The sequence below is a fragment of the Tenrec ecaudatus genome, chromosome 2 (genome assembly GCF_050624435.1).
Source record: "Tenrec ecaudatus isolate mTenEca1 chromosome 2, mTenEca1.hap1, whole genome shotgun sequence".
NCBI lineage: Eukaryota > Metazoa > Chordata > Mammalia > Afrosoricida > Tenrecidae > Tenrec > Tenrec ecaudatus.
Window position 1 is genome coordinate 293457957 of NC_134531.1, and position 24215 is coordinate 293482171.

Here is a 24215-nt window from a genome sequence, read left to right on the forward strand (position 1 = left end):
GGCATCGCCAATCTCACCACTGGTCCTGAAGGGGTTATCTGCCCTGGATTTTGTTTCCTTCATGTCTGATGTGCTTGATGTCATTCCGCAGCTCATTAAGTCTTCTGTCATTTGTGCTCAATGATCCAAGTCTATTTTTGAGATGCTTTCGAAATTTTGGTAGGATATAGTCAAGGTTGTATTTTGGCTCTCGCGGACTCCTTTTCATTTTCTTCATCCGCAACATGAACTTGCATATGAGTAATTGATGATCTGTCACACACTCTGCCCTGGCCCTTGTTTCTGGCTGTTGATATTGGGCTTTTCCATCGCCTCTCCCCAGAGATATAGTCACTTTGAGTCCTGTGTATTCCATCTGGCATAATCTACTATTATAGATTGACATTAGGTATTTGTACTGAATACCTTATTGAAATAAGGTATTTGTACTGAATATTTGGTTGGTCTTTTAACATTTTATCGTGGGATTGTCACCTTCATTTCTGTCACCATGACTATATTTTCCAACTACTGTTTTTTACTCTTTCCAATTTTTGCATTCAAATTGCCAATAATTATCAATGTATCTAGAATGCATGTTTGATCAATTTCAGACCAAGGACATTAGTAGAATTCTTCTAATTTCTTCATCACTAGCTTTAGTGGTTGGTGGAAAAATTAGAATAATAATTGTATTAACAAGACTGTCATATATATTATATATAGTTAGTTCAATAGCTATTATCCTCTCATAGACAGTCCTGTACTTCAAGAGAGATCTTGAAACATTCTTTTTGATGATGAACCTGACGCCACCCCCCTTGAATGTATCATTTGCAACATAGTAACTCATATGCTTTTCTGATGCAGAATGGCTAATATCAGTCCATGTCAGCTCAATAATTTCTAGGATATCAATCTTTATGTCTTCTTTCTCATTTTGACACCTTCCAATTTTCCTAGATTCAAACTATGCTCATTCCACTTTCTGATTATTAATAGGTCTTTCCAGGTGTTTCACCTTTTGAGTTGTGCCCATCCTCAGTGGAAGGTCTCCAAAGTTTCACCACATCTGCATCACTCTGTCCAACTCTATTTTGAGAAGTCAGCCCTTCTTCAGTTATATTTTGGCCTGAAGGGCTCGTCTTCTGGCATTATGTGTGATCATGTTCCACCGTTCTGCACAAGTTCTTCAGTATCATGAAAGAAAGGGAAACTTTCAAGCAAGTGGTGGCTCACTGGTGCTTTAGCCTCTCAAATCAAACCCACTGCCAATGAATCTATTTCGACTCACAGTGATCCTCTATAGGGGTTCTGAAACTGCAAATCTTTACCGGTGCTGACAGCCTCATCTTCCTCCTGTGGAGTGGCTGCTGGTTTTGAACTGTGCACCTTGAGGTTAGGAGATCAGTGCCTAACCCACAGGGCCACTAGGACTCCTTAGTGCTATAGAAGCACCCTCTAAGTTATCCAAATGGTTCATTAGGATAATTTGGGTGTACTCGTGGTACATCTAAAAATCAGAATGTTGTGTTTAGTCTGTATGTCATATCATGTCAGTCTTCTGCTCAGACCTCAGTATTCTGGATGTAACTCCAAGACTCTTGATGACCTGTGCCTGTCTCCTGTGAGATTTTACCCCACGCACCTTACGCTTCCTCGCACTGGGATCTAGCCACTCAGACCTTCCTGCATCGCCAACGCCCTGATTGTGTCTGATTCACATCTTTGAAAACTGTCTTTCTTATTTCAACTGCCTAGTAGAAAGGTAACACAGAAGAACACACATGTTCCTGATTTGTGTGTGTTTGTTTGCTTTTATTCATTCTGAGAGTATAAACCAAACAATCCAAACCCACTGCCACCAAGTGGATTCCAAACCATAGCGACCTTATAGGGCAGAAGAGAACCGCCTCGTGAGGCTCCCAAGGCGATGCGTTTCTATGGAAGCAGACAGCCTCGTCTCTGCCCCCAAAATACTGCTCATTGGTTCAAACTGCTGACATTCAGGTTATAGCAGCCCAACGCCTCCCTGAGTATCAGATAGTACCCCAGACGTTGGCATCGTTAAGGGGGGGGGGGAAGCAGACAGTCTGTTTTGCCCTTTATGGTACTTTCATTCCAGGAGAGGAGTCAGTCAACAAACAAGAGAACTACGTACAATATTTTGAATGATTGAACCACCACAACAAGTCAAGTACTAAGGAGGCAGATGAAGCAGGAGGCAGATGAAGCAGGAGGCAGATGAAGCAGGGATGGGGGCCATGTTGGCTGCGTCCAGTCGGGAGTGAATTGGAATTCTACATGGAGTAGCTGAAAAGACTCCTCGGAAGTGATGTGTAAAGGAAAACTAGAAAATTCCTGGGGAACATGCCCTGTAGAGAAACAGTAAGCAAAAGTTTTGTGCGAGGAGTATGTTCTGCGGGAAAGTGGGTAGAGAGGAGGAAGGCAGGCTATCGGGCCAGAGCAGGAGACGATGAGGTCACATTATGTAGTAGCGTCTGCCCCTCTCACGTGTGTTATTTCTTTGACAGAATTTACGTTATACATTTACCTTATACATTCATATGTTAATTTATTCAACCTCTTGAACCCTTTCACACACGCTAAACATGTGCTCTATAAAGACAAGGACTTTGTACTGTTCACCCGCAATAGGAACACAACCATCTTTGATGACATTCGGAGACGAAAGAGAGGGTCCTAGTTTGTCATGTGAACTCTGCCAGAAAGGTACCGGAAAGGGCCGCTGAATTTTGCAGGAAGACATTTATTCACCTGGCAGCCACAACAGCTACCAGATAGTGGTATGTGCTTGGGGTGGGGGTGGAGTGGCAATGGACTAGAAGGAAGGAAATCAGATACGGTTGGATTATCCAGTTCCTCCATTGACTTAATGATTGGATTAGAGAGGTGTTGCTCAGCTGCCGATGCTATAATCTCATCTCCTCTTACTGAGTTATGATTTATTTATCCTCTTAAATAGATACTTTGCAAAATTAACTGTGTGGTATTATACTGATCCATGGCATCCCCTGGAGAACTGACAAATCCCATCCTGCTCATCGTTAACATAATTTTAATTAAGGTGTCTTAAGGTTCATGTTAGGACTTAACTATAATCTCATTTACTGTGGGGGAGGTGTTATCTGTTCCCTGACTTAGGGGAGACTGTAGGAAATAGATATCCCCAATGTGCAGAGTGTGAAACCCAGTTTACCCTAAGCGACTGAAGAATTTTTCTGTAATGGAATAAATGAATGTGTGTAGCGGAGCTTCGTAAACAGCATCAAAAGTGCGCAAATAGCATCACCGAAAGGACAAGTGTGTCTCTTCTGGTCTCGGCATGAAAAATGTCAGACCCTCACAGCTACGACTACCTTGTTCTAGAAAGAAGCCCCTGAATTCCAATATTCACACTAGGTTCCTTCAAAGGATGCCTGTGAAAGCTGCGAGTTGTTTTCCTTAAGTTATGTCTAGGCTTCCAATTAAAGGAAAGAAAGCAAAGGGACTCTCCCTGCAGTGAGATGGTAAACCTTTGTAAAAGCAATAGTTTTGCATTTGGAGGGTAGCATATTGGATCCTAGTGGAAATATCCCCCAACCAGGGGGAGTTTAAAGAGAGCTGAAGAATAAAAGGCAACATGACTTTCGTGACGCTATAGTACTCACACAAACCGCTAAAGCCCCCTGCTAAGACTGCTGTCATTTGTGTCCCTCTTGGCACTTGCATCTTCTCTGATTTTCATCATAAGATTCATTTCCAAGGAAAATAAGGCGTCCTGGGAAGGATCACCGTGGTTTAAGCAAAGTGGCCATAACTACAGATATTAAATCACTCCTCTTTGGGAGTCCTCACCGTGTGGCTGGTCGCAGTGCTTGGCTGCTTCCTGAGAGTTTGGAGAGTTGAATTCGCCCGGGGCGCTTCACTAGCAAGGCCTGATGATCTACTTCTTAAAATTAGCCATTGAAAACCGTTCTGCTTCACACTCATTCTAAAGTTACTTTCAATATTTTGACAAAATGAAAAGTTGCATTTTGATGGCTACCTGGAGCATACACTTATTTACAGTATACACATAAAATGATCTTTCCCTCCGGAAGGGAACACAGAAGATACGGGTGCTATAGCAAAATGTGGCAAAGAAATTCGATGGTGCCTGGTTCTCAGATAACATAGCATCTGAGATCTGAAAATCTTGTCTCCAAACAAGTAGCTCTTTTAGGGAGATGTCAACCAAGTCTATATGGAAGAAGCACACTATCCTGAGTCACCACAGGATTGCAACTCACATAATCCAGAGTTGAAGGAGGGATTAGTACCAGAGCCTGAACTGTGAGAATGCAGTTTGCAGAAGGCAATGGATGACAAGTGGGCGCCCAAGATACATGTGTGGGAACTACGTGGGAAATAAACCTCTGATGATCACTCTTTATCCATAATTGAGGGATGGGAGGAAAATAATTACTAAACAGAGTGCATTGCAGAGACATGTATAGAAGACCAAAGTGATATAAACCTGACTTGAACAGTTAAAAAGTTGTCTTCATTCTGGTTTCAGTAATTCCTCTCAGTTACCTTGCCCTTGGTCACTCTCTACCAGTCCTCCCATCCTCTCCCTGGCACTGGTTTTGAACCACTCATTGTTCCTTTATCCCTGGAATTACTGAAATCAGAATGAAGGCTGAACATGGTAGTGGGACAGGAGGAAAGCATAAGGAAATTGAGGAAAGGAGTAGGAGGCAAAGAGCATACATAGAGGCCTACTACAGACATGTACATATGTAAATATACTTATGATTATGGGGGAAACAGACCTATGTGCATATATTTATAGGTTTAGTAGTAGGGTAGCAGGTGGACACTGGGCCTCCTCATGTGCATTCCCTTAATACAAGAGCACTTTGCTCAGCTAAACTGTCATTCCATGATGCACCACCTCCCTGACATGATCGCTGAAGACAAACGTGTGTATAAGCAAATGTGGTGAAGAAAACTGATGGTGCCCGGCTATCAAAAGATATAACATCTGGGGTCTTAAAGGCTTGAAGGTAAAGCGGCCATCTATCTCAGAAGCAACAAAACCCACAGGGAAGAAGTATACAAGCCTGTGTGATCACGAGGTGTTGAAGGGATCAGGTAGCAGACACCAAAGAACAAAAACCATCATTGTGTGATCACTTTCCTCGTATAAATGCTGAAGACGAATGTGTGCATAATCAAGTGTGGTGAAGAAGGCTGATGGTGCCACTACTGAGAGATACAAGTGCCCATCTAACCCAGAAGTAACAAAGCCCACATGGAAGCAGCACACCAACATGTGTGATCATGAACGGTAGAGGGGACCAGCTGTCAAGCACGAAAGTGGGGGAAATCATATCATCGTGAAAGGAGAGTGTGTGATGGGGACCCAATGCCCATCTGTAGACAACTGGACACCCCTTTCAGAGGGGTAGTGGGGAGGAGATGAGTCACTCAGGGTGCACTGTAGCATTGATGAAACTCACAACCTTCCTCTAGTTCTTGAATGCTTCCACTACTATCACGATCCCAATTCTACCTTGCAAACCTGGTTAGACCAGAGGATGCACAGCGGTGCAGATGGGAACCAGAGACACAGGGAATCCAGGACAGATGAACCCCTCAGGGCCGGTGTTGATAGTGCCAATACCAGGAGGGAAGAAGGAAGGTGGGGTAGAAAGGGGGAACTTATTACAAGGATCTACATATAACCTCCTCCCTGGGGGATGGGCAACAGAAAAGTGGGTGAAGGGAGACGCCAGGCAGTGTAAGATATGATAAAATACTAATTTATAAATTATCAATGGTTCATGGATGGGGGGGAGCTGGCAGGGAGGGTGGGTGAAGAAAAATGAGGAGCCGATTCCAGGAGCCCAACGGAAAGCAAGAGTTTTGAGAATGATGAGGACAACAAATGTATAAGTGTGCTTTGCACAATTGATGTATGTGTGGATTGTGATGAGATGTATGAACCCCAATAAAGTGATTTTTAAAAGTTTGTCATTTGATCCCCGCTCTGATGCACGCTGGACATGATCTGGTTTTCAAGGTTTTCTGTATTTTTGTATGTTCAGATTAGGGTGTGTCTTAGAGGTGGTATGTCATTGGAGGTCACCCTCATGAAGTTATGTTTTCAGTATATGAAACATAGGATGGATGAATCTTTAGGGACAGCAAGTAGAATAAGGGTTTCAGGTGTGTGTGTGTGGGGGGGGGGGTACAGTGCAGTGGGGTGGATAAAAGAGAGACAATGTCAAGGAGTCCAGGAAGAAAAAGGATGCTTTGAAATTGATTGTGGTAGTAATTGTACAATTCTGCTTTATGTGATTGAACTATGGAATCATATAAAATATGTATTAGCTCCTAATTAATAACAATAACCAGATAAAAATATCTTGAAGTAGGCAAAAGTAGCATAGTCTGCTATCAAGCCGATATGACTTACTGAACATATGGGTCAATTGGCCAGAACTGTTATTTAAGGCTTCTCAGTCTGTGAGTCTTTATGGGGACAGACAGCCTCGTCTTTCTCCAGCAGAGCAGGTGGTGGGTTTGAACTTAACCCACAGCATCACCAGGCTCTCTAAAAATGAACTTAAAATAGATTGTTTTTTATTTTCAATTCACAAGGCTTTCATTTCTCTTGATTTGGGTCAAATAGAGAATAGTAGTGAGGGGAAGCTACAATTCTTTCGTTGCTAGGCTACACACTTGTCCATTTAACCTGGCTCCCGAGAGAGCACTGTTTACAGAATGCCATGTAAAAGTAGGCCCTCGTTTCCTGGAGAGGAGAAAAGGGAGCATTGCCATCCTCTCCACAGCACATTGGAGGGACTTGAAAGGTGAAGGATGCATTCAGAGTGGACAAGCGTCAGAAAACACAGAGCAAGGGGATGTGTGGCGTGTGGAAATATCTCAGCTACATCACGGGGTCTTCAGTTCAAGAGTCTTCTTCGTTTTTAAATTTTCACTGCTGTTTCCCCACCTTCTCTCAGATTTACAGGGGGGTCTGTTTTTCTGAGGTGTGTGCACACGCACACACGCGCACACACACACAATCTTAGATTTGAAGAAGCCCATGCCCAAAATGTCCCTTCCGGTGTGTGAGTCGAATAAACTGGCTACCAAAGGATTCCCCAACCAATAACAGCCATGGTTTCTGAATGGGACACTCCCCTCCCAGCTCCTGCATCTGAACGTACACAAATATCCCCACACACTGCATGCCAACAACCACTGATGCAACACTGAAGAAAATGTAGCTCTGAAGTGCCTTTGCATCTGCTTCGCTAGGATAATATCAGAAATTAAGGTGCCCTGTGCTCCAATAGGCCCCTCCCACAGTGCAGCGCCTCATCCCCATATGCTTACCCGCCATGCTTCAGCACCTGAGATTCAGGACTCAACATCCCACCAGAGTTTCACCGCATTGGAATGGGGCTCTGCCACAAACTCCTCAGAACAGCCGAGACTTGATGGTCTCCTGGTGAAGCAAATACTCGACTCCGTTATTGGTGAGACTGCTGCATCTGTGTAAGATAAAAAGTTTAATCATCCTGGTACAATGGTCAAGATCTTGAAAAATTGTCGAAGCAAATATGTTAACTAAAGCGACTATCATTCTGGAAATGCGTGCTATACACAGTGTTCTATGACTCGCCTTTACAACGCTCTCCCTCCAGTCCTTGCATGTGCGCAAAGGCTACTACCTGAATGATCTTGCTCAGGTGACCCAGGCACTGAAGTACGCCCTATGCTTGTGTGCAGCTTTAAATAACAATCTTGTTTCTCAGGCTTTAGATAAAAGAGACACCGACATCTCCTTCAAACAAGAAGAAAAGGAAGTTCCTCTTGTGACCAAAGGTAAAAAGCAAAACTTGTTGTACTTGTATTTGCTGTTTGCTTGAGCAGTCCTCAGTAAGGCTCAGGTGACAGCCCTGAGCTGTAAATCTGAAGTTTGTCAATAGGAAGGATCTTTAAAAATTCAATGTATCGTTGAATTGGAAAAAGAGTGGATTGGGTTGAAAACCTCAAGCATTTTGAAGGGACAGAAAAGTCCTTCTTCCAGAAAACTGCCTTCACCTCCACCACCAAGCCTGAGATTCCTAGTAGTTGAGTCATGGCTTCCTTAGGCTACATTCCACTTCCAGTGTTGCCGAGGGCTGGACTATGCTTTTCAGTATCTCTTTGGATAATTATGACGGCATTGCCCTACTTTCAATCGCTTAGTCCCTTTCCAGCAGCTCATGTTTTCTCTGAGATAACTAAGTGCCATTCTACGAATTTATCTCCATGGGATCTAACTTATCTCAGGTGAGAGACTTAACTTACTGAAAAGATCAGACTTATTTAAAATATTAAGTGGCGGTTTAATAACACCAGGTCTCTCTAGCAAGTCTCCGTCTCAGCGCCTGTTGGCACCATCAACCACAAGCCCTTTCTTACCGGTCTGTGTACCTCTGCAGGCTGGCTGGTGGTTGCAATCTTCCTTCCTGCTTCGCTGTTTAGGTAACCCCATCAGCTGTTCATTCATAACGTTCTATTTATTTAGGCCCTTTAGTAAGACCTCTAAGAAATAACGCTTTTTCTTTTTCATCTTAATTAAGCTAGTTTGCAGTTCTGTAATCAGGTTTGCCTTTTCTAGGGAAGATTTCTTAATTTTGAAGTCGATCGCTTATAAATGTTTCAAACTCATACTGTCGTGCCTTCAAGTTTGGTCCTGTTGGATTTTCAAGTGATACTGGAAAACTAATTTGTACAATTTTGGCCCTAAAAAATTAATCATTTAATTTGAAGCATTCATCCTGGATTTGACAGGAACACATTGTGAAATGTTGTCAGATGGTGTTAATTGCGGATTGGTTGACAATTCTGCTAGCAAAGGTATTTTGTGTGTGTGTCAATGAGGAAAACAAAGGACGCCTGCTGAGAGGCGGGGGGGGGGGGGCTCTCTCCGTCTATTTTTGTTGTTTTCTGTATTTTCCGAAAGGTGTCAGGAAAAGGAGCACTGATGGTGTCGTGGTTACGCGTTAGACTGCTGACTACAAGGCCAGCAGTTTGAAAACACCAGCTGCTTCACTGAGTGGGGGGGAACTAGGGGCTTTCTACTTATGTAAAGAGTTACAGTCAACATCTGTATGTCACAAGAAAAGAGTTACAGCCTCAGAAACTCACAGGGGCAGTATGGCCCTGTTCTACAGGTTGGCATTGATTTGAGGACAGCGACTTTTGTTCTTTTTTTGGTAGAGGTGTCAGGTAACTCATGATCTAAAACCGTCCTCATTGTTAAGCTGTTCCAGATGGCCTCCAAGACCTAAACTTGTTGGTAAAAGTTATTTTGATGGAACTGCCTATCACAAAGAGTTAGAGAGAGCTGGAAGAAAGACACCTAGGTTCATTGCTTCTATTGTACCAACAAGACATTCACTCAATGGTGCACAAAGATATTCCTGCTTCTCTGTGTGAGTTTAAACAAATCACTAACCTCTCTGGACCAAAAAGTCTAAGGTTCACTGAGAGAGAAGACAGACTACTACATTTTCCATAAAGATGTTGATAAACTACTTTAAGACTACATTAGTGTAACTTTACAAATGGGTGTTTGCATACAGCCCTAAACGATAGATATGCAGTTAGTGAATTGCTAGCACTGTTTTTGGTTCAGGTCAATTCTGGTCATCAAAACACCATTGTCTTCACTTTGTTTGTGCTCTTTTGAAGCAAATCCGGAGCTGTGCAGTGTTCCAAGAATAAAGAGAAGCTCTTCATTGCCTGATTCAAAAAGGTCAGTGTTCTGCAATTACAAAAATTCCAAGTGAGTGCAATTACACTCTTGAAAAATAATCATCAATGTTTAAATACAAGAAAAAAGAAAGTAGTAATTGTAACAAACAAATGCAATTAAGAATGGGACCAATTAAAAACAAAGAATGAGACCAAGTTCTACTAAGAACACAGACAAGAACAGAATGCACTATTCTTCCCCCCTCCCCCCCACCAATGTTTTCATTTCCCTTGTAAGGATTGGGGGAGAATGAAATGGAGAAATGAAATGGTTCAACTTCTTGCTCAAAGCGTGCAAGTAATTTAACTTACTGTATTGTAGACAAAGAACGGAAAATGTCACAGTTACAAAGTATGAATATCAAATCATAAGCTGACTTTTCTCTGTGATTCATTACCTCCTTGTCTACATTTATGTAATTATAAGAATCGCTGAATGGTAGAGTTTTCTTGACTTTCACCGTGTTTAAAATAAAATCACTGGACTGTCTCGGCTCTCCAATAGAAATATGAAAAATCAAACTCTGCAGCCCAATTACCTTGGCTCTTTTTAAGACACTTGCCGCGGCTGTTGCCGCATGCCCTCCAGCCAAGCTGAACTCCTAGAACCCCGATACACAGCAGAATGAAGCCCGGTCCAGCCCGGACCTAGCTGCACACTTGTTTCGCTGCAGCACCTGGTTCAGCCACTGCGTCATTCCATCTCACAGAGGGGCCTCCTCTTCATTGCTGCCTCTCTCTTTGATCAAGCATGATGTCCGTTCCCAGGCACTGATCTCTACTGATAACACGGTCAAAGTATATCTTGCCACCCTCGTTTCGAAGGAGCACTCTGAGTCATCCTTCCTCAGGACATCTGTTTGTTCCTCTGGAAGCCCGTGGTACTTCTCAGTATTTTTAACCAACACCAGAATTGGAAAGCATCAATCCTCCTCCAGTATTTTCTAATTCACTGCCAAGTTTACCTGTGCATACAAGACTCTGGGTCTATGTACAGATTCCCCATGAATACAATGCAATATTTTGGTACGCCCATTCATTACAATGTGATCCATCGTTGGGTATTATCCACACAGTCAAATGCCTTTGCATAGTTAATAAAATACAAGTAAACACCTTTCTTGTATTCTCTGCTTTCATCCAAGACCTGTCTCAGATCAGCATTGTTATTCCTTGTTTTAGGTCCTCTTTTGAATCCAGTAGGAATTTCTGGCAGGTCGCTGTTAATGTACTGCTATAATCATTTTAATTATCTTCAACATTTACTTGCATATGATTTAAATGAGATTGGTTGATAATGTCTGCCTTTTGTTGGAATGGGCATATGTATGGATTTCTTCTAGCCAGTTGGCCGGTAGCTGTAGTTAGAATTCCTTGGCATGGACTATTTGAGTACTTTGCAGCCCTACATCAACTTGTTGAACCATCTCCATTTATATCCTGTCAATTCCTGGAGCCTTGCTCTTCACTATATGTTCAGTGCAGCTTGGACTTCTTCTTTCACTCCCATAAGTCCTTGATTATATGTTACCTCTTGAAATGAGGGAATGCTAATCAGTTATTTTTGTTGTGATGACAGTCTGTTCTGTACAACTTCTTTTGATACTCTCTGCATCATGCAATATTTTGCCATAGACTTTTTCCAAATTGGAACGCGAGACATAACTCCCTTCAGTTATTTCAGCTTGGGATATGCTGTTTCCTTCCCTCTCAGCTGTCTAACTCCAAGGCTCTTCACATGTCATCGTTATGCTTTACTTTCTTGTCTTGAATCACCTCTTGGGATTCTCTGTCTCCATCTTTCCTTCATCATTTCTTCAAGTTCCTTGAAGTAATATACATTCAAGAGCAAGTCTCAAGACACTCTTCTGACATCCTCTTCGGTATTTTCTTTCTTCCCCATTTTTAACGATTTTTTGCTTTCTTTGTGTATGATGGCCTTGATGTTATCCCACAACTCGTCTGGTCTTTGATCATCAGTGTGCAGTGGGTCAAATCTGTTGTTGAACTACTCTGTAAATTCAGAGGGGATATACCCGAAGCTTGTGTTTTGGGCCTCATGGGCTTGTTTTTCATTTTCGTCAGCTTTATTCTGAACTTATGTACTGGCAGACGATGGTCTGTCCCATTGTTAGCCCCTGGCCTTATTTTGATGGATGATATTGGGCTTCTCCATAGTCTCTTTCCACAGGTCTAGTAAATTTGATTCTTGTGAGTTCCAACTCAGAAGATCCACTTGTATAGTCATCATTTATGTTGCTAATAAAGATGTTTACAAAGATGTTGTTTTTTCTTGCAGAATTCTATCATATCATTCCCAGCTTTGTTTCGATATCATCAAGGCTATATTTTCCAATTACTCTTTGTTTCCATTTTTTCTTTTTCAATTAACAGTAATGATCAGTGTACCTGATTAGCTAGCTGAGTATATTAACACTGAAGTTGGTAGAATTCTTCTTCATCACTGGCTTTAGTGGATGGTATGTAAATTTACATAATGGTATGTAAATTGAAGTAATCGTTGCACCAACTGTTCTTCCCCGTGGGCAAGTGGATGCTATCCTATCAATTACGGCATTGTACTGCAGGAGATATATTGATGTCTTCTTTTTGACTGAACGTAGTGCTGTTTCTCTTGAATTTGTCGTTTCTAGTACCGTGGACCGCAGAATTATCCTAATAGAAATGGTCAATATGACTGCGTAAGAGCCCAGGTGGTAGAGCTAAAAGAAGAGCTTTATTTTACTCCCTTTGCTCTCCAAACAATCACTCCTAACACTCAGTTCTGACGACTTCACTCTTCTACGCAGAAAGTGATTCCTGGTCTTTCTTTACTTTTAAGGCAAGTTACAATCTGCTTAGTGTTGAACTGCTACTGCAAGGCTAGCTGTTTGAAATCACAGTAAAAAGAGGCTTTCTCCTCCCCCCAAGGATTTACAGTCTCATAGACTCCGAGAGGCAGGTCTACTCTGGCCTGTAGCATCCATGTCAGTAGGACCCAACCAAGGCAGTGAGCTTGAATTACGAATAGGAATCCATTTCAACTCATTAATGACTAGGATATTGATCTTTTCAGAACACCACCTCACCGTGGATGACTTCTAGTTTTCAAATTTAGTACATTCCATGTTCCTGTTCTTCATGAATGTGTGTAGTCGCTCTTCTCATTTACCATCGAGCCCCCTCAGTAAACGACAGTCCAAAAGCTTTGCTTCTACATATCAACTTCAACTCTACTTTGAGAAAGTGCCCTTTCCATCGAAACCCGTTCCCTCTGAGTGACCCTCCTGGTATTTAAAATACGGGTGCCTTAACTCCCAGTGTTACAGCAACATGGAAGCCACCACATTAAAACAAAAGGATGCATGAGTGGTAGTAACTTAGAACCAGTTTGAATGAATACAGGTTCTGTGCTCTTCGCACAGGAGAACAGTGATTGAGAACCGAGAAAAATGAGAATAGCTTTTGTTTGACTGCGTTTGCTATCGAAGAATTCACTCTGACATCCAAATCTGATCACTTTACTCTTTGACTCAAATTAAAAATATCTATTGGATTTCATAAATGTCTAATCGAAAGCTTTTCATTACTTTTAAGGCAAGTTACACCTCCACAGCCTGGCATAAATCCACCTGATAGTTTGCCCCCTTCTCTTATCAGCCCCATTGTGCTTTCGAGAGACTCCAGCGTGCTTATAATTCTGTTTTCTCCCATACTTCCATTCCTTTGCCCACAATACTTCCTTTGGGTGAATGCCCTCTGCCCTCGCCCCACCCTCTAATACACTTTTATTCTCCAAATATCGATCCATATATTCTGTTCTTTATAGTCCTGATTGGTCTCTACTTACACGCTCACAGAATCATGGTGGAAACGATCAGGTTGCATTCCAATTTTTTCAGCTTCAGTACTTATTTGTCCACTGCTATGCGAAGTCCCTATGATACAGTGGCAGTCAGGTGGTGTCTACTTGAACAATTCTGTCTTCCTATTGCTTAATAACTAGGTGAGGACAGGTGCAGCCTTATTTTCTTCTTATATGTAACCTCAGAGATGTCTACTCTAACCAGTTCATCTAGAGTAGTCCGTTCCATTTTTTAAAAGTCACAGTATCAAATTATCCTTTTATTGTTTTTCAGAGCACGCAATACTATCTGAAGGCATCTTTATTCATTTATTTCTTCTGCCATTTTACATTATAACTTTCTTATTTTCTCTTTTTGTTTGTTTCTTCACGAGAAGGTAATGCACTTTAGGATAATGGGAATTGTGCCTTTCTTTCCTCTGTAACTCTAGTGTCTAGAATGACACATGGCTGATTATGCATTAAACAATATTCGTTGGTTGAATGAATTATGCTATCTCTCTCCCACCTTTTCTCCAAGGCTTTCTCATGGTCAGTGATTTCACCTACAGGTATTTATTAAAACTTGATGCAGAATTTAAAATTCATTCAACATTTAATTTAAAACATCTGCGTGGATTATTTTAGACTTTATTTTGGGTGTTTTCTAAGTTTGTGTTTTTTTTATTTTCCAAATCACTGCTGAATTGTAAACACAAAGGGGTTTCTAAAAGTTCTTGAGAAAATGGAATTGAAAGAGAATGCATTTTTCCACCAAATTTCCTCCAACTATTACAAACATTAAAGTACAATTGAGCTAGAGCAATATGAATGGAAGGATGTCATTAAGTTCTGTACTCATGGCTTATAATAAAGATGATCATGATAGTAACCATCAACAGTAACAATAATTAGATACCATTTGCTGACTGCATCCCCTCGGTGGTGCAAATGGGCAGCACAATCTACCAAAGAGTAGAGGTTCAAGTCTCCCCAGAGTCACTTCAGAGGAAAACTTGGAGATAACACTTCTTACAGTGCAGACTTTGAAAACCTATAGAGCATACTTTCACTGCGGCACGCAAGAGCTCCCCATGAGTGGAGTCTACTTGATGATGAGACAACTTTATGTTTTTAAACTGAGCACTTTCTAATACTACAGAAGGAGTTAAATTCTCCGTATATTCTGCTTCATCCTTAGCACAAATCTCTGAGGTAGGCACTATGATTATTTGATAAAAGAGACCATTTCAGAGAAGACTTACGCTCCGGTGTATTTTCACTTTATCCCTAACTTCTAATCCCAGCATAAATTCCTGGCATTCCTAAAATGGCAAAAAAGAGTTTTTAACTTCTTCAATAAAATTTTAGCACGGAGGATAAAATTAACAAGCATTCAGACATTGTGCAAGTATTCTTTAATAGACAATTAGGCATTAGATTATAAAATGCATTTAACCTTTTTTTAAAAATCTCAGCCCAAGCTAGACAATCTAATTAGTACCAAAGAGCTCTTAACAGTAAAAATATATGCCCTCTTAAATCAACTATTATCCAATTTTTAAAATGCCTGTGTTGTGTAAACATCGTGACCTTAATATGAAAGGATTACAAAAACCTCCTATTACTGGACAAAGCTCTTGTAATCTGACCTCTCCCCATCTACCCAACTTCACCCCCCATATTGTCCCCAGCCCTAGACTTTCACAATCCTGACCATTTTGGGTACCCTTAGATGATACTAGTTTTTGCTGTTATGCTGTGAATTATTTTTGTAGGCAGTCATCCGTGTGTGTGTGTGTGACCAAGGTATATTTAAATTTCTACTTTACACAGCACGTGGATCTAAGGGAGGCCTTTATTCAAGGTAGGGGACAGGATCTCTGGGATGCGCATGGGCCTTTGGAAGCATGTGTGCTTCCCCAAACCCACTGCCATCGAACCCGTTCTAATTCCCAGCAACTCCTGGTAAGGCTCCATAGCGAGAGGCTTCCTCCCAGGCTTCATAAGTCATTAGAGGAGCAGACGGCCTCTTCGTTCCCCCGAAGAGCAGGAGAATATCAAGATTGTGGTTCGTCGTCCAATGCTTACCAGGCAGTGTCAAGAGATTCCTGCAGAATTGTTTAGGGATTCTAAAAAATCATTTATTTTGTTGCTGTTATTGAGAAAATACATTGCAGCACATCTACCAGTTCAGTTGTAACTGCAGTCACAATTCAGTGACATTCTCTGAATGTTACAATGATTTTTTACCTTCTTTTTCTGAGTTTTACCTCCCCCATGAACCTTATGGTTCTTTTTTAGTCTTTTGGGTTATTGCTGCCAATTTGATTTCATAGGTGCCTGTTAGCCTTTTAAAGTGTGTCTGTGACTACCTCACTGTCATTCTCAAAACTTTCTGATGGCAGTGTTTGGTCTGCGTAGATAACCTCCAGTTGTCTCCCCATGGCCACCAGACCCTGCTACACCGCCTTGCTCCCTCCACCCACCTCCTTTGGACAGCCTGCCATGATCTGTGCTCCGTGATGATTACGCTTCACCTAGAATACCCTTCTGTCTGTCTCCCAAGTCAGTGGAGAGCTTTTATTTGAAAGCCTCCTTGGCAAATAAGAGACGAGCGATACATGGTTCCCATCGATCACCATAAATGATCATCAATTCGATTTGATTTTGGTTACCTAGAAATCTTGAAATAAGATTTTTCTGGGATAAGCAGATTTATTGGTATCGAAGGTGATTCCCACTTTGGAACTTTAAATCTCTGCTTGTGTGTTGTTGTTGTTGTTGTTTTTGGCTCAGTGGGATGATGGAAGATTTGAAGGCAATGTCTGAACGCAAAGCTGGGGTTTCTGAACATGGCGATCACAACGTTTCTTCTTCTCTGACGGAGTCTTTCCCAAATACACCTTTCCAAGAAACAAAGAGAAAATTGATGTCTAACTTAAGGTAAAGCTTTACTAACATATTTCCACATGCTTTGTTGAACTTTCTAAGCAGTGACAACTTAGGGCACTTCCCCCAAATTGAGTGGTAATGTTATTTAGAAAATTCAATAGAATGATTTTAAGATTTCTCTTCTAATGACACTGTTTAGATATTATCATGGGTTAAATGTCCCTTGAAATAGAACTACAGTTGCTAATAGTCTATTGCTAAAAGGCCCAGCAATATAATGGATGTTAGTCCTCTCCTGAATGTAATAAAGAATTCTTGTTTTTTTTTCTTTTTTTGTCACACAAAAACTCTCATGGTATTTGTATGACCTTTTTTAAAGGCTTTTTGTAGTTTTAGATACTAAATTTATTGAGAGTAATGAAATTTTACTGTTTTGTTCAGTGTGGAAGATTAACCTTTGTGGATGTGGTTATTTTAGGAATTTAGATGTCTCGGGCTGAGTTCTCAAAGGAGAGAAAACAGGAAGGAGACAAAATCCAAGATTCAAGGCATTTCCAAACAGAATCAATGTAACCGAGAGCTTTGTGACCAGGTCTGTGAAATCAATTTAAAGTGGAGCTTGCTGGAATAGGTGTCCTATGAAAGAGTAAAACAGTAACATCACCGATTAGCAGAGGAAGTTTGTATTATGATTTTGGAGACCGTGAGGGGCCAGGGTGGGGTGAGGCTCAGCAGCAAAGAGAGCATAGAGCATGGCCTAGCAAGCAGAGTGTTTTCCTTGGGGATGGCAGGGGACACATATGCGTGAAGAAGATCACTGACAAAGAGAGAAAAAGCAGAACAGAAGAAAGAGGACCGGCCATGGTGAAGAGGGGCCTCTACGCAGGCCTCAGGTTATGCGTAGTCCAGTTTGTGAAATGAGACTGTGAGCACAATGCTGCAGCAGCCTTGAGAGTTACAGAAGGCTATGTGGCAGCATCCAGGGCCGGGGGGCTATGCTTCCTGAGTCATGGAGCTTGCACCTAGATCTGAGATCGCCACCTGTCCATCCCCTGGAGAAAGTGTTCTGGTTGTAGGCAGGTGCATCCACCGTGGACTTTGCATGCTAACCTATTTTTACTAATGATACTAAGGATACAGAGACAAGCCATAGATTGAGAAACGAAGACCACCGGACCACCAACTTCTGCCCACCAACCGTGCCGTGGGGCTTAGGTTACCCGGTCTACTCTGTCCTGGGAATGGGGCAGAAGCAGGACAGTGCCGTGCAGATGGGATTGGACAATGACCAGTTGTTCAGCTATCTAAATGAATATTTCAGAAGACTAGAGATTCTCTCCCTAGTCTCCTATCTGTTCATGTTTTTCCAGCCATAGTATTTAATTTCCTTAGCTTTGAAGTAGGATAGACCTAAATTTGAATCCTGGTGTGTAAAGCTTAGTGATTATGGCAAATCACTCAAGCATGGAAATATATAGCAAGTTATGAATACCTGCGTTTCTATATAACATCCCCGAGTGGTACAAATGTGTAACACATTCAGCCAATAAATAACTAAAGGATTGTTAGTTCACATCCACCGGAAGCACTTCAGAATAAAGGCCTAGTGATCTACTTCTGAAGAAAAAACAAACCAAAAAGCAAAAACATTTGAAAAGCCTGTGAAGCCCAGTGCTACTCGGAACACATATGACGTTACCATGAGTTGAAGTCACCTCTAGCAACTGGTTAAGTGGTACCTGTAGCATCCATAATAAATGTGCAAATCACCGTTAAAATGTGTGGTTATCACCACTAAGGTCTGAGGTCCACTTACGAGGAAATGCCGGTGGCACTGCTGGGTGAGCATGAAATTGCTAGTCACCGAGATGACCGTGCAAATCCACCAGCTGCTTCTTCACAGGAAGACCTATAACTTTTCACTCTTAATTACAGGTGAGTCTTCTCCCATGAGTGGTTTGTCCATTATCTCCTCACTCCCTCAAACAGGAGACTTTGTCTTTGCTTTCTGGTCAAGGTCAGTGGAATTCAGAGGAACTAAGTCGCATGTTGAAAGTTGCATCTGCAATCGGATCGACAACTGCAGAGGACAAGCCCACTTTAAGCATTTCCTTATTGAACACTGAGGAGACCTAGAGAGACTTGTCTGAGTGCCTTTAAAAGATTTAGTAGTTTCTTGAGTAAAAGCAGCAACAACAACAAATTTACCTTTTCCTTATTTTTGTTTGGTTGTTGTTGTGGGAGGCCTGATGATGCAGTGAGTTACCTGTTGGGCTACTAAGCGAAAGGTCAGCAGTTCAAAACCACTATCTACTCCATGGGAGAAAAATGAAGCTTTCTACTCAGTAAAGAGTTACAGTGTTGGCAATCTACAGGGGTAGTCTACCCTGTTCTTTAGGGTTGCTATGAGTTAGGCAATGAGTGTGTGTGTGTGTTGTTTGTTTTGTTCTGCATCTAAGCACATTTCTATTCATTTAATGAGTTATATGTGATCAAGAAAGGGATCACATGATTGGGTGTCCTAAGACCTTAAAGTGTGTCCATTCCTATAATGGGGCGTCAAAAAAGATTAAAATTGCCCACAAACCTTCTTTCTGATAATCATGTAGCATTTTTACTTCTTAAGATCACCACCCTGTTATCAACTGAGCACTCCGAAATCCAAATGTGTTGATAAAATAGTAGCTCTTTTCTGTACCACCTGAATTTTCTGGGGGTGATTATTTTATTTTTAAAAAGAAAAAAAGAGAATGGGAAGTTCTAGCTGGAACCAAATGAGATTTTCATTTGACCAATTTTCTCTTCTGCCCTTAGCAATGTACCGTGCGCTGTCTCATATTTCACCAGTGAAAACAGATGTTTCTTTACCGTGTTACCTTCCTAGATGGCACTATTCTGTCTGTTTCATATGTTAGTCCTGTTATTAACTGGACCGAAGGTACGGGGAGTGTGTCTTCTTTGTGTAACGTGGAGAGGACAATGTCCTTTGTGCGCAGAATCACTCATCACCTTGACCTTGGGCATTGCACGGGGAGGAGGAGATTCCGTATCTTTCAAATGTGCGGAGTGCTCTCTCCAGTCAGGTCACGTATCTTTGTCCCGTTCACATTGCCACGCCGTGGTAAGTTTTGCCCGTTCTGTTTAATTAAAGCCAACTGAACCGATTTTTTAAAAACAGGGGATTACTTTCTTTCCTTTTTCTTTTTTTCAACAGTTTTATTGGGACATATCCACAGATTATACAATCCAATAGCTCAATCATATCCAGAAGAGTTGTACAATCATTACCATAATCAATTTTGGAAGATAGTAATTTTTACGGTCAGTGTTCATCCCGCTTGTGCTTAGATTAGCATATGCTTGTCGTCTTACTTTTCTCTAGATTTTACTTGAATTACTTTAATCCTTAATTACAATAAATTCTTTTAAAATAGATGAAACTCTCCATACCATGTATAATATATACTAGTAGAAGTTCAAAGAATATATTAAGTAAATTGAAAGGCTTCGTGTAAAAAGTACTGAGTGATGTTGCCTGATATACTTTCAAATAACAGGGTGAGATTGAGTTTTGTTAGAGATAGTCTAAAGCTGGATATAAAATATTGCCCTTCTGTAGATGATCACATTTTGAAGTGTCACATTTTAAATACACTGTAATAATTATAATAATAGCTATTTATGCTATGGCCCGGACACCAACGCTAGGGGATTTACATGTATTAATTCACATCAACCTTATAAAAACTCTATAAATAGATACTTTCAGTATCACCATTTAGCAGGTGAGAAAACTGAAGCACATAGCAGGTAAGTAGTTGACCTAGTATCTCATAACCCTCAGTGATCAAATGGGGATGAATCTAGACAGTCGCAGTTGAAGCTCTTAATCACTTAGCTATAATGTCATTTGTGTCAAGTTTATTCTTATATATGTACATGTCATAATACAGAAGACGACGTTTATTTCAACTACATAGATGTAATGATGTCATTTTGGTCATCTTAGGTAAATAAATATATAAGAGGATGTTACCAGCAAATAAAGAGTTAAAAAGAAAGTCACATTCCCCCCCCCCCCCTGCATTGTCATCACTTGCTGATGAAACAGAAAATGGCCACTGACTTAAATTAGTTGAGTTGTTTCAGAAAACATCATCTGATTCTGATTTTTAACAGGGTCATCACATTACGATTTCATCTTAGTCTTTCTCACTAGGTTGAAGCAGTGAGTTTCAGTTTACCTCAAGCAAGGACTTACTCTTCCCTGCAGCCCCTCCTGAGCTAACTAATGCAGTTGTTATTTAAAAGAACAGCTGCGTGCCTAGATAGTTCTGTGTACTCAAGCCTTTTTGAGAAGCAATGGAGTGAATCCAAGTAAGAGGAAGATTTTTCTCAGTTAAAAATTACTCTCCAGAGAAAGAAATGGGACGCCAGCATTAAAATGAACTTTTTGCACTTAGCTGAAACTTATCCTTTATTTATTCAACAGTGTTTGTTTAGTTTCCAGCTAGTCTAGTTGAACCTTACACGCTGCCAATCCAAACTTTCAGAGTTGGACATCGATTCTATAGAAATTCAACTCAGAGGTGAATCATAGTCAAGGGCCAACGATGTTTGTTGTGGCTAGCTGTCATTGACTCACGTCTCTGACTCATGGCGACCCCACACAAAACAGAACAAAATGCCGCTCAGTCCTCCGCATCGCGATGGATTGGAATGTTGTGCTCCCTGGGATTTTCATTAGTGGATTTTTAGAGGTAGATCACCAAGCCTTTATTCCTAGTCCATCGTAGCCTGGAAGCTCTGCTCACACCTGTTCAGCATCACAGCGACACACACACCTCCACTAGACATTTTTTTTTCAGTGCATTGGCCAAGAATCCCACATGGTCTCCTGCATGGAAGGTGAACATTCTACAGTGGAGCCACCACAGAACCTCCAGGAAGATGTGTAGGGGGTTTGATATTTGAATTCTTGAGAAGAGAGAAAATCTTAAACAAAGATACCATCTTAACTTCGCTATCAAGCATGCTGGTGGAGGGGTGGGGGTGGAAGTGTGAATGTATATGCCAAATGAAAGGCTGTTTCTAGGTGGAATGAGAGTACACTTGAAGTGGGAGTCACACCGGGTCAGTAGTCTCCTCAGACTGTACAAGACCCACTAGAGTGGATTGTAGTGAATGAACACTGGCTTATTCCTATGGTTTTGCTCTGAATGCATCCTTGCCTGTCTACTTTAAAGAACCTTCATAGCTTAGAGAGTACCCTTATGTCTATCCTTAAAGAACTCCACAATTTAAGAGAGGAGACAGAACAAAGGAAGACATCCCTGAAGGGTGTCATTGAAGCCAAGGACTCAACGGAATAAGTTAATACATTTTTTAAAGTTCTTAAACATCTATAGTCAGACCCTTATTTTTTGACATTGCATATCTTCAGCAGTTTCCCTGAATTCATTTTGTTGGTGAAGAAGGCCTGCTTGTTTGTATTTGGAAAATGAAAGAAGCTGAGTCATTTGCCTTCCATGTTAGGCAGTGTGTGATACAGAATTCTGGAGGGAGAAACTGGGTCAAAGCAATTGTAAGGAGAGAAGAGAAGACTAAACACAGGATCCTGCAGACAGAAAGACAAAGGAGGAAGCTGCAGGGAAGCTGATTAGGCCTGAGAGTGGGGAGTGAATGCCAAGGAAGGGTGGAGTGTGTAGGAGGGGTGTTTACTAATCCCCAAACCCGAGAAGTTTAGACAGGAAAGAATCCTCACTCGAAGGGTTTTCTTGAGGTTTATGTGTGTGTGTGTGTGTGTGTGTGTGTGTGTGTGTGTGTGATTAGGATGTTTATAACACAACACTTTATAAAGGGCAGTTGAATTTGACCCAGGGGACTCATTGTCAAAGGAAGATAAGCCCTCCACATGTGGTGCTTGGAGTATTCCCTGCGTTTCCCCATGTCCATGATGCTGGCTAGCGCCTGCTTCCTTTTGGCCTCCTCTTCTCTAGGCACCATGGGACTACGTTTTTATTACCCTCCTAACCTACATTGCTCGGTGTTCTGATAGCCTGCTTCCTTGCTGGTGTTTCCCAATTGACGGCAAGAATGTTATTTAAGAGTAGATTATTTAGAGATTGCTAATACGCTCTAGTCATCTAAATACACCTGAATGTGTGTCCGCCATGAAAAGGACCAGCCTTCAGGAACTACTTGAACCCCGGCATGATGGAAAGGGAATTTGTTTAGGGAAGAAACAGGAGTGGCTCAAGTAAAAGTCCTTACAGCCCTTGTCCCTCAACACACTAACCGCAGATGGACAGCAGCCCTCCATCCCTGGGGACTCCTGGTGTGGCTTTCCTTCTTTGGCCATGTGATGCTGCTTCTCTTATGTGCACCTTTTCACCTGGTCCCAATCTTACTCATCTTCTTTTCAACCACGGAAGTAGTTCTGAGATACTGTGTGTATGCAGTGAAAAGAATGTGTGTGTGTGTGATATTTGTACAGTGTTGAGGATTCTTAAGTGTTTTATTTGAATCGCTTTGAAAATTTCAATGAATATTTATATAAAAAATAACAGTGAAATGCTAAGAATGTAAATGTAAGTTGTATGAGAATTAGCTATTTTACCTTTGGTATGCCACATGACCTTGTTTTGTAAATCCCTATGAGGTCATGCATGGGGCTCACGGAAAGCTTCAACATAAAAACACTCAATACACATTTAAGGCATGGTGGCGACACATACCTACATTTCAGATTCTCACAAAAATGAAATATGCAGTCCAGGCGATTCACCCTAGAGGCAGCTGTCGCCCTAGAGCAGGTGGGGTACTGCTGCCTTTGGGCAGAGTTAAGCACCTCAGAGAAATGGATGCCACCAGATTCTCCAGTTCTCCAGAGGTCCCAGTAAGAGGAATTTCTCTGGCATTTTAACAGCTTTGGTTTTCCTAAGAAAATGAGACATCCCATAGTTAGCCCAAGTCTTACCCCAGCAATTTTTCCATGGGCAAGATCTGTGTGGAGGGCAAAAAACGAGCAAGTGGTAGCAAGATGACTTTGCTGGACTGCATGATTACAGATTTCTGAGCACTGGGAGTCCATGCTTGGATGCTTATTTCCTTTTGAAAAAACTGTAATTTTGAGATGGTTTCAGATTCACAATAATTCCAAGAAATAACACTCCTCATCCTGTACTCAATTTCTCCCGATTGTTTCTATTTGAAAAATAGTATTACGTTCAAGATGTCCGCCTTGGTATCGTTAAGGTACAGAATAGTCTTGCACCCGGGAGGATCCATCCGGGTGCTCTTTCTTAGTCGTACCCTCTTTCCTTGCCGATCTCTGCTTTCTGAAGCCCACTTGGATGCCTGTGGTAAAAATCGAGTATGGAAGAAACACGGATGCTCATCTTTGCCAGGATGCTTGACACTCAGGAGTGGAACCGCTTCTAGCAGGCGAGAGCTCTATTGCCCTAATTCTGCTCTGCTTGTATTCCTAGGAAGCTTCTGCAGTATTTCTTCCCTGAATATCAGCTACCACCAGAATTTGACTGCATTTTTGTGGAGGAACCTGTAACAAGTTCTGAGGTGAGTTGACCAGTGTAGACTCTGGGACACTGGCAGGGGAGTATGAATTGACTCTTCAGTGAAGCAAAAATGTAAAGCATACCTTTAAAAGGACCTAGACTGGCTGAAGTGAATG

At 41.5% G+C, this 24215-nt stretch overlaps 1 protein-coding gene across 1 annotated transcript in view; it reads left to right on the forward strand.

Annotated features, from left to right (window-relative positions):
• MORC1 (MORC family CW-type zinc finger 1) overlaps nucleotides 1–24215 on the forward strand; it is a 224168-nt gene that overhangs the window by 179297 nt on the left and 20656 nt on the right. The window contains exons 19-24 of the mRNA XM_075542961.1: nucleotides 7683–7863; nucleotides 9721–9784; nucleotides 12372–12485; nucleotides 16427–16573; nucleotides 20282–20332; nucleotides 24013–24100. Of these exons, the coding sequence (XP_075399076.1) occupies nucleotides 7683–7863; nucleotides 9721–9784; nucleotides 12372–12485; nucleotides 16427–16573; nucleotides 20282–20332; nucleotides 24013–24100 (645 nt within the window). The remainder of the gene's footprint in view (nucleotides 1–7682; nucleotides 7864–9720; nucleotides 9785–12371; nucleotides 12486–16426; nucleotides 16574–20281; nucleotides 20333–24012; nucleotides 24101–24215) is intronic.